The sequence below is a fragment of the Trematomus bernacchii genome, unplaced genomic scaffold, assembly GCF_902827165.1.
Source record: "Trematomus bernacchii unplaced genomic scaffold, fTreBer1.1, whole genome shotgun sequence".
Classification (NCBI taxonomy): Eukaryota; Metazoa; Chordata; class Actinopteri; order Perciformes; family Nototheniidae; genus Trematomus; species Trematomus bernacchii.
The window spans coordinates 6,093,332-6,107,830 of NW_022987851.1; the positions used below are offsets into that span (position 1 = coordinate 6,093,332).

Here is a 14,499-nt window from a genome sequence, read left to right on the forward strand (position 1 = left end):
ACACCCAAAGATCTTTCTGGATGCATTTCCTTAGAATTACTACTAGAGTTGCATAGTAAGCCGGTTCGAATCTCTTACTAAAAGTCCTCCACTCTGTCTCCCCCTTTCAACTCTTAAGATCTCCAATAAACGCCCGCTGGCCTAAAAATACCTTTAGAAAAAAAAACTACTACTACTAGAGTTAACCCAGCACTGGCCTTGCTGTCTACGATTAATCATTCATGCCGACAGTTTATTTTAGAGACTTGTTTGAAGAGGCAATCATCCACATTTTCTTCAGATGGAGCTGGGTAAGTGGAACTATCTCCTTCCTGCTTCTGTGAACCACATGGGGAGATGATTCCTCGCTGTCAAGACAAATGATTTAAATATTGACATCAAATAGAACAGAGAGAAAGAGCAGCAAAGGAAGCGTGAAGCGCTCGCTGCAGAAACTTCCCCTCCGTATGAGATTTCACTAGTCCGACAGGATTCACAAAGTCAAAAGGGACTTCACAGTATCTCCAACCTCCAGTCTATCATACATCATCCACAGAGGGCAAAGTGAGGACAAGCTGTGGAAAATTAACTCAGCTGGAAATCATCTGCAGTTTAAGTTTTTTAAAGGAGTATTATGGATAACAAGTCTTATTCTAGTCAAGTCCTCGGGTTTGATCATGGATGTCATGTAAGTTATGTTAATGCATGAAGCTGATACCCCTCATCGCTTCACATACTTTTGACATGATGAATTTGCATCATTCGAACAAGCTGTTCCGAACTGACTCAATCAATTTCACAATAAGCGAAAACGAAAATAAATGTTTTTTTATGAAACTGAACAACCTTTGGTACGAAGATCATTTCACAAATAAGCTTCAAAGACATACAGCAGTTTACATTAGCGTGTAGTTATTAAAGAGCTACGCTGCTCAGTAGGCTTTCAGACAGAATAAACAATGCATGCCAGGCCTAAGTAGAGATAACTTTAAATGATGAATACCATCCCAGCAAACAAAAACATAATTATCTACGCAAATGACCTGATTGTAGGGTAGACCCGTATGCAAATGTTACTGCAGCACTCTTTCCCCGCCTTGCATGTTACCAAGCACACCGAGGAGTAAGGTCAAATTAGGAGACGTCATCGTCAATTTTTAGCTCTCCAAATTGTAACGCTGCTAAAAGGCCTAGCAAACACCGAGAAGTAAACAAACGAGAGGTTTTTGAAACTAATGGCCTAATGCTAATAAAAGAGTTCTGAATAAAATAATAATAAAAGAGCAAGCCTGTAAATGAAGCGAACAGCTCTGCATGCTGTTAACAGCCAGCTATAAATCTTAGGCCAAATTGTTCCGTAGACAAAGTCCCTGTTTACTATTCAAGCCAGCATCCGCTGCTGGGCCTCGGCAGTCTCTTGTATTATGTGTCATGGTGGAGAGTCGAGACGTTTTATGCAGTGGCAGATGCTTTATTCAGTGGCACCTTTGCAGCTTTTTGTGGTGGGAAACATCAGAAATAGCACTCCAACATGTCTACTAGCATGAGGAAGTGGTTAATGGATCAATAAAAAGATGATCAGGTGACCAAGGCAGGCATATCAGGAAGATGCTGAAAGCGTGCCTGTAAGGCTCATCTGAAGCCTAGAGCACCCTGTCATAATCGCTCATATCTGTCAGTGGGTGGGGAATGAATACCCAGCATGAATAATAGATTATCACTGATATTTTTAGGTGAGCTGAGGCCTCCAATCTTGCAGCTCATCTCTGGATTCTTGACTTTACTTATTTATGGCTGCATCTTCTTGTGAGAGAGACAGGAGTATTACTCAACCCTCTGCGCCTCGTCCTCTGTCCAGTGAAGAACTGCAAAATGTTGAGTGGTTCTCGAGAGCCAGAAAAATGTCAATGAGGCAAAATGTCACAAAGTGTGTTACAAGTGCTTTTTCTCAAGTATGGGCTGACACGACGGCAAATAGTTCAGGATCAGGCAGAGTTTGATGACAGTTGAAGTAATCCATTTTTTTTATCTCACTGCGAACTGGGTGATTTCGGTCTGATGACTAAGAAATGAATGTACCACATGCTGAATATGTAATTTCAGAGATAAAAACATGTTTCACTGCAAACAGAGAGGTAAGATGGGCACCATTGGGGTAGCAAACATTTATCCACACATTTGAAAAAGCATCCAATACAAAGATATGCTGTTTAGCTAAATCTACTAATGGAAATGATCTTGCAAAGCTAATTGCAAATTTATGTTCCCTTCAAGAACAAAGCAACAGCTCTGCTGGACTAAACATAGGAATGTCTGCAACAATAACCCTGTGCCATCAATTTGGAAACATTTATATTAAAAGCACTTAAAGTAACATCTCTATGCTGGTGAATTTGTTTGATATGTTCACTGTTTTTGACATTTGACACATTTTCTACCAGAGACAAAATGTGAAATGTTCTCAAATTATTTTCTCAATTTATTTTTGCTCTGACTGTTGTCTGTTTGTTTCACAGGAGTATAATAAGCCGAGATGAGAGAGATCCATAAGCAAGTGGAATGCAAATAAGGTGACACAGAATCACAAGCGATTAAAGATGAAAAGAGAAGGAGACAAAGGAAAAAGAGGCAGGGGAGTCTTATGGGACCCTGACAGCCATCCTGCCTGATATGAAAGCGCCTCAGATTCCATGGCTGGGGTGTCGTGGGCTCTGCCTCTGGGAGTGGGCCTCAGATGGATTACAGTAAAAGTAATCACAATACATGAATATGAGATGCCTTTCAAGGAAAGGAATGCTATCTGCGTTTTGCCATATTCTATGTTTGTCTATCGCCATCTGTCCATCATCCTACTACCCATTCACACCAACAGTCACTGCCTCAACTGCCAATATCGCAGACATATTAGTTTGGGGTTTTTCTTACGTTTTCTGCCATTTGCTGTGAGATAACCTTAGCATCTTAATTGCACTGGCCTACATAAATAATAAAAGCCACTGATTGATATTTGCTTGCAGCTGAAATGTCATTGCTTCAAACAAATGTTAGCCATAATACAAATTCAGACGGAATCACTGTTTAATCTAATTGAAATGAGTGTATATAATCAAAGTCGAGCACTCCGAGAAGCTGAATTCATTTTCAAACTGACACATGAAAGGAGAAAAACAGATTTGTCCTACAGGATGTAGCACTGCGTGGTGTCTGGGGAGAGAAAAGCACGAGTCACTCACTTGCCGTCGAAGGGGTTGGCACCAGGGATGATGTGGGTGCTGTCTCTGCCCACCAGGAAGTGCACCCGGTCGTAGAAAGTCTGCAAGTTGCTCTGTGTAGAGGACATCTGTGTCTCCTGGATGATGTCCAGGGGGTCCGGCGAGCCAACGCACAGAGAGGTGGTGTGACAGGTTGCCTGCAGACAGCAGTCTGGATCCATGCAGTCCACTAGGCCATCTGACAAGGTCAAACAAGTCCCACACACACTCTGTAATTATACAACAGCCTGGACACACACCTGGCAAAATAACCTAAGCGTATATGTTTGAGCCACTGGGGCATTATTCATTTTGACTGCTCTTTTATTACAGGTGTAAAGCCACATTATGAACATCTCATCCTGGAGAATACTTGAACACCTCTAGAACTGCTTGAGGTTCTCTGTCTTTAATTTAGATGAAATTACAAGAGACAGAAAGAGCTGCTGTGCAATGCACTTTACTTTGCTAAAGTGGGTCATTGGACTCGCTACCCTTTGCTTTCAGGGACCTATCTGGCCAGATGGGTGATAAAAATAAACCCTGCTGTCAGGAGTCAGTCAAATCCCCAGCAGCACCCCTTGTTTGCCAGTGAAGGGCTTGTAGTTCCTGCACAGGGATGGGGGGGGGACGGACAAACAGTCTCTCCATGAATAAGGGATGCTAGCACATAGCTCAAGCCCAAAAATGAGGTCTGGAAGAAAGGAAGTCACGTCTTCCACTTGGCCCCCAGAGAGGTGCAACCCCCCGGCTGGCTTTGTGTGTGTGCCTGGCTCTGCTCGGGGCGAGTTAGAGGGCAGAGCAGAGACTTCCTCCTAGGGCCAGCGCCTGCTCAGGGCTGCAGGCTACTACTCTGCTTTTCAATAAAAACCTGTTGTCCAGGTGATTGACTGCAAACCATTCCTCATCCTCACCACCCCTGCATAATTGTACAACTGAGCCTGGAAAGCATACAGCAGGGACAGTATATTCTCAAGCACAAAAAGTGTATTATTTAGTCAAATCATGTCCAGTTAAGAGTCCCTGTTGATTATTGGCCAGTGTAAGAAGGCATTGCTGTGTGTGTTGTTTGTGATTTTACCTCCATCGTTGTCCTTGACATCACTGCAGGCAGTTTCCATTGAGGTGTCACAGCCATTGCCCCTCCAGCCCAGCTGGCACACACAGAACCAGCCATTGTTACCCAGAGTGCACCTACCATTTCCATTGCACAAACCAGGGCAGCCCTCTGTGAAGCAAAAAAGGACAAAGACAGAGGTCGGCACAGAATACTTATTAAAGCAGGCTTAGTGGGTAACAGATAAATACGGTATAGTGTTTGTAAACACGCACCAACCATAACACAATGACTACAATGTGGGCTTGATTGTGGCTTCTGTTTCTCTGACAGCAACAGACTCAAATTATGTGAGGATTTTAAATGGGTGAGGGTGGCTATAATGACTCTTGGCTGAAGTTGATTAATTTAATACACCTTTTGTGAAGCTTCTAATATCGCTGTGCGGTAAAATCAGATAAAGAGGGATCTTTCTAAATCAATATTCACTCATTACTACAGCAGATTGGCCTCCTGTATCTTTGCTACTACATCTGGATAATGAGCACATACTGGCATTCCTGCACATAATAAGAACTGTTTATATGTGATTTTCAAATGTGACCGCCATTATGATTAAAGCGTTACTGTTAAAGTTGTCTGCAAAAGACGAATGGGGTGTAACAAACAGCATTGAATAAAGCTCTGTGTCATTATTTGCTCTATTTCTTTTTTACCAAGTTGTCTCCAGGATCTTTTTGGTAATCAATAACATTATCCCTTCAGGGGGAGTGCGTGTCCTGTCATTAAGGGAAGTAGAAAATAAAACAGTAGGAGGACAATACTATTATGCAGGTGAGTGCGTTGGGCTGTGTACCCGGGCATGTGACCCCAGGGGAGTTAAAAGCGGGCTGGAGCAGACCGACAGGTGAAACATCTCTCTGGTTCTCTCCGGTCTTCACAAAGGCCTAGAACAGAGGATTATCTGCCCCATTTTGCTAGGGCTGTTTGGCTTTTATCTGCTGCCTTGTTATTCGTATCCCCTCGCGTAAGCAGAGGCAGAGGGTAACATCTCAATATATCAAACGCACGACTGTCACCGTTTGCGTAGTTGTGCCTTGATAGAGAGAATGCTAAGCTGACCCATTTTATCAACTAAAGAGACTGGGGCGGCTGTCTCAAAGCTCTTACATCACACAGGGAGAAGAGGAGTGTGAGAATGAGAGAGCGAGAAGAGGAAGGGAGCGGTGAATGGGACATGTGTAAAAGTGAGAAACATCAGATCAAGAGAGAAAGAGTGACGGGAATGAAACAGATGTGTGTATTTAAGTATTAAGTAAGCTAAAAGGTAGAAGAAGTGCTAAGAATAGATTGGCGTTGTAGATCACATGGTTAGCTGAGGATTGCATCAGTCGCATTTTGGTTGTCGCAATACAGCTGAAGCACAGTATAATGGCATGAGTCAAAATACATGCACATTTATGAATATTCTTTTAATTAAAAAAGTTGAATCCGAACTACATTTCAATATGTTGGAACAACTTTGACAACATATTGCCAAATATCCCCAGCCTTCTCCTGTTTTTCTAATATGGAAAAGCCACTCCATCATATTTTACTTGAGCTAAATAATAGAGAGTAAAGCTTTTAGCCATGATGGTCCTTGTCCAAGAATGAAAAAATGGCAGAAGGCAATTGTGCGAACTCAATCGTTTCCTTTTATTAATGTGTATGACGCATATTGTAAACAAATATAGAGCATGGGATTTTATGAGAGTCTGCTGCACTATTGAATAATGTGGATCAAATCTAGGCTATTCAAATTTGTACGAAAAATAAATAATGATATTTAATTTTTGTTTTCCCTGTCTCCCCGAGGAAAGGGGCTCACAGTTGAATGCTAATACCATTAGAAAGTGTCCTGCCTCCTGGACACGTTTTGGACATTAGCCTTCCTTTTATGGAGGACATGGACAAAGGAACTCTGGTTAGACCAGTGGAGACAGATGATTAGTAAGCTCCGAATGTTTATTACAAGGATAAATAAAGATCCGCTCTCTGTTGGCACCGGTTCAACTTAATTGGCAGGCCTTTTCAGAGAGGAGCCCCTGCTGAGCCCCTGCAACAGCTCCAAACGTGAGGCTGCAAGTGTTCCAAGGACTCCTCTGGCAGACGCTCCCTTGCCAGGTGGTCCATTACCAAGGACACAGTGAGAGTGAGGGAGGGTGCTGAAGGCAGAAAGGCAGGGTTGCTGCAGAGCCTCCACCCCCTGCTTGCCCTGCACCAACCAGACCATGAACTCTCTTAATTAGAGAGGATGCGGCCTCAGCACCTATCAGGCCCTGCTCACAGCTGCAGACTCATCCATAATGCATAGCACAGGTTATGAAACCCCCTCTCCCAACACCCCCCTATTGCGAAAGCAAGGCCGCACACAGACCAAATATTCAACACGTATAGAGAGGTGCACTACTTGACTCACCAGGTGCGAAAGTGCTAAGTGGAGATTACTGTGTGACAATATGGCAAAACAAAGTTGATGGGAGGTGGGGATCTTTCAAATGAGCTGTTTGAGGCGAGAAGAGGTGCATAGTGTTTGCATATGTCAATGTAGGGGAAGAGCATGGTGTGTATGCATGATTTGTTAATGCTGGCTGGAGTTACAATGGAAGGAGGGCAAAAATAGAAGGAAGGAGGAATGCCATACCTTTCACTACCTTATCCAGATAGTGAGCTTGGGAGATAAAAGACAGGACATATAAGGGAGGTTTGAACAGTGCCACTTCCATGACAAGACAGCAAGGCACGGTGTTAGTTTACATTACAAAAGGGAAATACAAAAAAAAAAGGAAAAGTGCAGCCATGAAGCAAAGTCATGCATTACAAGCAACACGACAAATACGATCCAACACAGAGGGAGAGGGATGAGATGGGGGATGGTGGAACACTGAGAAAGAGAAAGACATAAAGAAAGAGAGAGAGAGAGAGAGGGTAAAAAAGTATTATGTTCAGACAGAACATTTTAATCTGTCCACATTTATCAACTGCCAGGATCGTCGGCATATTTTATGGGAGTATTTCAAAAGCAACGTGATTGATGCACATATTACCGCCCTTAAATCTCTCTAGCAATATCGTACAGGGGGTCAGGATGTTCAACAAAAAGCTCTTTTAATCTTGAAACACCTCTACGGGCAATGAGGTCACCAGAGGCTTCGGCTGCTCCACAGCACGGGGCTGGGGGCCAACACAGAGCTCTCGATAATGACAATTGATTTAAATTGAGATCTTTGGCTTCTTAATGGATGACACTGAGGAATATTCTTGTCGAGGGGATGGGGATCTCAATATGGCACTTATAAAAGGCGCATCAATAATGTAAGGCCAGCATATACAACATTCACAAGACTGAGTCAAGGCTCTGTACTCAAGCAGCTTTGCCCCGAGATATGCATGAGAATTCTGTGAGGGTAAATTATACTTTATCTATTTGAATATGGAATAAAGCTTTCATCTATAAGACTAGCATTTTCAGATTGTCCCATCTCCATAGTGACTTATATGCGTGGGAGTTGTACATTTCTGCTCATTGAAATGCTGTGGCAGAGGGGAAGAAGGGCCATAGTTTTTATGTAGTGTTTTATCATAGAATAACAATGAGTAAGCTATAACGTTAGGTGGCAAGTGTCAATAAAGTAGTGGCTGGGTAGTTCCACTTAGATGAATGCATCAAATGTTACATGATTGCCACATATTTTGTATAGCAGTAGAACAAAGTAAAGAACAACAGATAGAAGAGAAGGGAATTGATGATATAAGGGGAATAATGGTAGAGTTGCAATCTTGCAAAGCAGGCATCATATAGCATGTCCTCCTGATGTCTCCTCTTATGTTAAGAGGAGGTTTGACAGTCCTGGCATCAAATGCTATGAAGCTCAGTGCATTCAAATACTCCTATTAATGAGCTCAAGTTACACTTCATCAATAATAATGTCAAACTTCAGACTACCCGTCACCAGAACTCAAAAGTCCTTCCTTGGTCAGTGAGTTATAAACAGTAGAGAGAGGTCACAAACAGACAAACAGATTGGCTATGTGTTTGTTGAATATTGACCGATCACTGCAGCCACTGGTTCTTTAAAAAAAAGCGGAGTTCACAATGAGTAACCTATTCAGAAACTACAAAATTGCAAACATATTGTACTTTTTGAGATATAAAGCGTAGAGTTTACTTTGCAAAGTTCACTTGGCCCCTTTTACCTCTTGCCTTTTCTGTCTGACAAGGATTCTAGCAAGACTACAAAGAGCCAACATTATCAACCTCTGAACCACTGCTGGCATACTTTGCTAAAGGATTATAAAACCCACTGCAAAACACAGAGCACTTCACGACTTTCCTCTCTAGCAACACAATGAAAATCCTGTCAAAACTTTGTTTTTAGGTTTAAATAAGCCAAGGTTAGTAAGAAACTCTTGACATTCTGTCAAGGTCTTTTAAACTTAACTCCTGCAAGCGTTTACAGAAGAACAATTGATAGCCTGATAAACAAAGCGCTAACAGTGATGATGACCCACATGTCAACATTTGAAATAAATAGCAAATGAAAAGGGAGAAAAGAGAGAGATGAGGAAAAGGATGAGTCAAATAAAAGGACACCTTAGCACATTCCCACATTACAATGCATGAAGGCAAGCCTCAGATCCTTGAGTAAACCTGTTCATGCTTTACTGAGTTGCACAAATTCAATTAAGCATGCTTTTCCCTCTCTTCTCCAACTGGACCCACTCCCCTCACACCCAGCGCTTCATACACACACAGACAGACAGCCGGCCTACGCCTTTGTTGGCCACACACACACACACACACACACACACACACACACACACACACACACACACACACACACACACACACACACACACACACACACACACACACACACACACACACACACACACACACACACACACACACACACACACACACACACACACACACACACACACACACACACACACACACACACACACACACACCTCTTCCCATCCTACCAATAGTGCAGTGCTCTCCGTTCCATCCCGGACTGCATTCACATTTGCCGTCCCTGCAAGTGCCATGTTCGTTGCAGCGAGGGTGACACGCCCTCTGGTCACACCCGGTGCCCATCCAGCCGTCGTCACAGCGACAGGTGCCCGACACACAAATGCCATGACCACCACAGTCCGCTGCACAAATCTCTGTGGGAGACAGGGACACAGAAAAAGACAAAAAAGAGAGTGGGGGAAGACAGACAGAAGGAAGGAAGGGGGGGTGGAAGTGGGATGTAAAGGGAAGACGAGGCAGCAAGGGTGAAGAAAAGACAAATCCAAGAGTTATTGTCAAGGCAAGGCGGCCACGCTCCACTACCTTGTCTGATGGCAGCTGAAAAGAAATTCCTGCACCTCATAAGGGGCAATCCTTTTTGACAATACAAATCTAATAAGTCCATTATAAAGAGAAGACATGGATTGTGGTGACCTTAGCAGACTTATTCTTCTCCTTGCCTTGTTTCCTTTTAGTAAATTCACCTCTTTCTGGCACAAACGGGGGAAATAGGAAAAAAAACACAGCTGGAACTTCTTTTTCAATACAATTGAAAAATCAGCACTAGCATTTTGATTAAACTATAAAACGAAATACAGTTTCTTTGTTGTACGTGCTGTGTTCATTGCTTTGTTAAAAGGTATATGGGATGCAGGCAGGAAATCAAGCTCTACAGAGTTATTCAAGGCATGATTAAAGGCCTGGGATGAAAATATGCTGTTTTTATTCTACCTAAGTGCTGTGTACCAGAGGAAGAATTACATTCATGGAATGGAGAAAAACTGAGAGACAGAGACTCTGGCCGGCGCTTTTGTGTGGCAGCTGAAAGACCTCCCTGACAGGCTGCGATACAGACTGGGACATTACCCCCGTCTCATGGACTCGAAAGAGAGTATGACATGACGAAAGCTTAAAGAAATTAAACAATGACATATTTATTATGAATCCCATTGAAATGTTAACCTATTAATTAACAATTATGTAAAAAAGGGGGGCTTAGCAGGAGGAACAATAGCCCTGTATCCATGACTTATTAGCCAAGCCATTTAAATATGACCACAGGGGACCAAACTGAAGGTAACATCTTTTAATAAGTCAATTACTGCATATACAGTGGGTATTTTGTCACTGCTACCGATCTAATTTTAGTGTTTTTTAAAGAGCGTTAAAAAAAAAAATCTAATGCTAATTAGAGCTCAGCACTTTGTTAAACTATGCAAATGCTAATGTTACATCTGACTTTTGATTTAGAGGTTCACTATTTTAGCAGTGTTTCAATCAGTGCCCCTTATGAATGCTTAAACACACACAAACAAAAAACCTTACATATGCAAACACAGGTCATCAGGATTCCTGTCATCAGTCGTTTCTTGTAATTATTTATTGTTGAACTATGCCTGAGTTATCCTCTAAAGACAATATTATCACAGCTAAATAGGAGGTGCTAATGAATACAATGAAGTGAAGTGATCTCATTAAGTTGAAAAAACAAAATGCTAAATCTGACACTGCTAGGTCCTGTCTCGGAATTTTTAGCATACAGACTGTACTGGTAAGAGAAAATAGACTCAAACTGAATGCGAGACAACTGCTCACTCGGAACAAAGGAGAAACCTTTAACGTGAAAAAGATGCAATTACAGCCCGAAGGCAAACCCTCATTATCCGTGGCCAGAGGAGTCCGCAGTGAGAAATACCCCCATCCCCATGATGGCTGTTACCATTTGCACTAAAGGGCCGTGTAAACAAACCTTCCTCTGGGTGGGAGAATGGCATAAGAAAACACACATATTAAAGGACATAACACCTCGGGCATTGTTTTATGGTTTGTAATCGCATTACTACCAACTGTGCACACACAGGTTTCACAGTTCCACAGCCACATGAGAAAATGAGTTTGTGCCCTAAAACTATTGGGGGAGGGGGGGGGGTTAAAGAATCTTGAAAGACATATTGAAAGCTTGCCATCTTTTTTTTCACCCCCCAGACAGCAAGGTTACAGGCTGCTATCTGTACTACCCCACAACCAGGCTTAGTGTAGTATTAGAGCACAGAAAGCTGTACAATGAACAGGATGAAGGAGGATAAGGAGCCAACTCATCATCATTTACAGAGCTCTTTCTCTGCGAGGCAAACTCAGACTAACTGCCCATTTCCCTCAAAATCCCGGGGATTACCTAATAGGTCATTGTGTCTGCTTGGAATATGAGAGGATTCCTGGATCCAAGTGACTGCTGGACTCATTTCAGAAATATTTGGTGAGAATACAAATGATGTTGTCCAAAGGAAAGCAGCTGAATGCAGCAACTGTATCAGTTTCTACAAAATCAGAGCTGATGTACTGATTATCACCACATCAGAGGCCTGTTCAAACTGAGCTACAGCTTTATTCTGCCAGGGAATAACCAAAATGAGAATATGCTCTCATATGAGCATGTATATGTGTAGGTAATAGTGCTGGGTGATATAATCAAATATTATGACATTTCTGATGAAATACACTGATATGAAGGGATGAAGGATATTTTAGGGTTGACTATCAGTGATTTCACGAAACATTTACATAAATAATTTTTTTAATAATCAGCTCTAATATGGTTATAATGTCTGACACTTCAAACAAGTTAAAGATTTATTATAAAAAGTCCGCCTTAAAAACCAGGAAAAGACACTGATGCGGTATTACGATATCCAAAATGTAAGACAATGTGTAGTCCCCTATTACAAAATCACTATAGATATATTGCCCAGCCCTGGTAAGCGTATATACAGTTCTGGGGTTGGCTACACTTAAATGAAATACATGGAAGTTTTAAATCTGCCAACACAGAGTAAGTAATGTTAGATACCTATACTTGACAGCTCTTTAACAATATGCTACAGAGTGCACTGTGGTTTTGTAGTAAAATACTTCCCTGATAAATGTGAGCAGACAGGTGGCTGTCTGAGCTGAACAAAATTGTACGGGACTTTTTTTTATCCTCAGAGCCTAAAGAAGGTATATTCTAGCGGTGAAAGTGTATCTTCTGCTCAGCCTATTCTTGACTACCAAGAGAGAAAATTCCCCATGGACAAAATGAACACAATGGGAACAATCATCTGGAGCAGAAAGAGCTATCATCAGCTGTAAGCCTTGTGCCAACGCGAAGAAAGCCAGAACTCAAGAAAGAGCATTAACTTGCATTAGATCATGCCTCTGACAATATCCCTGCTATGAGCTTTTCCCTCTTTTCTCTGGCTCACCACATGGAGCATGAGAATAAAACCATTGGTGAAGAAATGTATTTACAGCAAAATCTACCAGAGTTCGATTGCTCGATGTGGGCTTCTAAATGATCACTGATGTGAATAATTGAGCCTTTTGTATGTGAGCAATTTTTATTTGAACATAATCACAATTGTTTACTTCTGTGAGGAGCCTAGCAATTATCTATTATATTGAATCAAGCAGGGAAAAAACATTCCGACAAATAGACCAGGATTTTATCAGAGATAAACTGTCCGAGATGTTATTACATGTTGTCGCAGTTTGTCAGTTGTGAGGTATTCAATTAAACTTGCAAGCCTTCAGAGTTAAGTGATACTGAAACATATTTACTGATTTGGGGAGTATTTGACAGTTGTTGAGGATAAGTCTAAGAGATAACACAATTTTAGAAGTGTATTACTCAAAATAAAGCTATGACTGGGGTTTTTATTTAATTGAATCTAAGAGCCTAATCTTAAACTGGTCAAATTACAATCCATCTTTAATAACCGGCTGAATTATTTATTATTACGTTTATTAAAAAGCTAATTTAATTAGGAGAATGCCCTATTTTCTCTGAATACATTGTTTTTTATATTTGGTAATCACAGCTAAATCAGCCCTGATCTGTGAAGGGGAATCCTGCCCATGTTTGCTCTGACCAGAGGGAAGCACTCACCTGTAGAGCAGTCGTGGCCCGTCCAGTTGGGATCACAGCTGCAGGTTCCGGTGTCTGCCAGGAACGCCCCGTGTCCGGAGCACTGGTCCATGCAGGAGGCCCGGGGGCTCTCACAGCCTGGCCCGCCCCAGCCCACAAAGCAGTGGCATTCTCCCTGGACACATACCCCTCGGCCTGAGCATGTTGGATCCATGCAGTCCACTAAAAGGGTTCCAAAGAGACAGTGTCAGACACACCAGTCACCTGCTGTTTCCCTCTTTCAGAGGCAACCTGGCGTCTCTGTTTGAGGCTGAGCCGAATGACAAGTGCAGTGGGCCATAGCTCAGCTGCAGCTGCACACAGAGAATGACACAAGGAGGCCTACTTTCTTTAAACTGGAGACAAGATTTACAGTCAAACTAATTTAATGGCACGAGGGCTTATGGTATCAAACAACAGGTACTGCCTACGCTCCTGCTGGCACAGCTCCATCAACTCATATTGAAAATCGCTTCAAAAGAGGGAGGGTGCCTTAATGCTGGAAAAAAACCAGGGTAACTTAGGGAAAGCCTGGGGCAACAGCAACTGCACTCTAGTTTACAGACTATCTGAAGAACACTGTCTCTCTTCTGCTTTTTGGTGGAGTTTAATTAGTATGCAAATATCTAATTAATACCTGGTTCTATGGCATCCCTTCCCTTGACATCTTGCTAAATGAGCGCTTACTTTGTAAGGCACAAGAGTTGTGGGAGCAAGTAGTTAAAAATAATTACATTCTTTTTAGCAAGCATGGTACACACAGATGGCCAGTGGGCCCCGAGCAGGAGCAATGTCTAGCCACGGAGAGCAGCAGGCCGCGCCATGGCAGCTCCCCTTTACCATGACATAAATGGGTATAAAGGCCGTCATAGGAAGACAAACAGGATCTGTTGCCTCTTAGCAGATGGTTTGGGCACAAGGCACAAAGATCATAGGCTAACTGACAAGAGAGTCTCTCCTGGCAATTAATCATTGTGGCTGAAGGTCGCACGGAAGAAAGGTAAACATGTTAAAGGGTCCTCGTCCACATTCCCCCTCCACTCCTTATGGCTCCACCCAAAATAGAATGGGCGCCTATGGATGTCACAAACCCTCATTTATCAAACTCACAGGGTCCATTTTTCATCTTGAATTGAGAGCCTTCAAGAGCTGGCAAACACAATGGCTCATTCAATGTTATCTGGTCAAGCTGTATCCAGCATCATGA

General features: G+C 42.4%; 1 protein-coding gene across 1 annotated transcript in view; it reads right to left on the reverse strand.

The window, feature by feature from the left end:
- The window catches only part of tenm4 (teneurin transmembrane protein 4), a 147,531-nt gene that overhangs the window by 43,294 nt on the left and 89,738 nt on the right, over nucleotides 1–14,499 (reverse strand). Inside the window, exons 14-17 of the mRNA XM_034113348.1 lie at nucleotides 13,275–13,475; nucleotides 9,319–9,504; nucleotides 4,312–4,458; nucleotides 3,213–3,429 (exon numbers count right to left, since the gene is read on the reverse strand). Of these exons, the coding sequence (XP_033969239.1) occupies nucleotides 3,213–3,429; nucleotides 4,312–4,458; nucleotides 9,319–9,504; nucleotides 13,275–13,475 (751 nt within the window). The remainder of the gene's footprint in view (nucleotides 1–3,212; nucleotides 3,430–4,311; nucleotides 4,459–9,318; nucleotides 9,505–13,274; nucleotides 13,476–14,499) is intronic.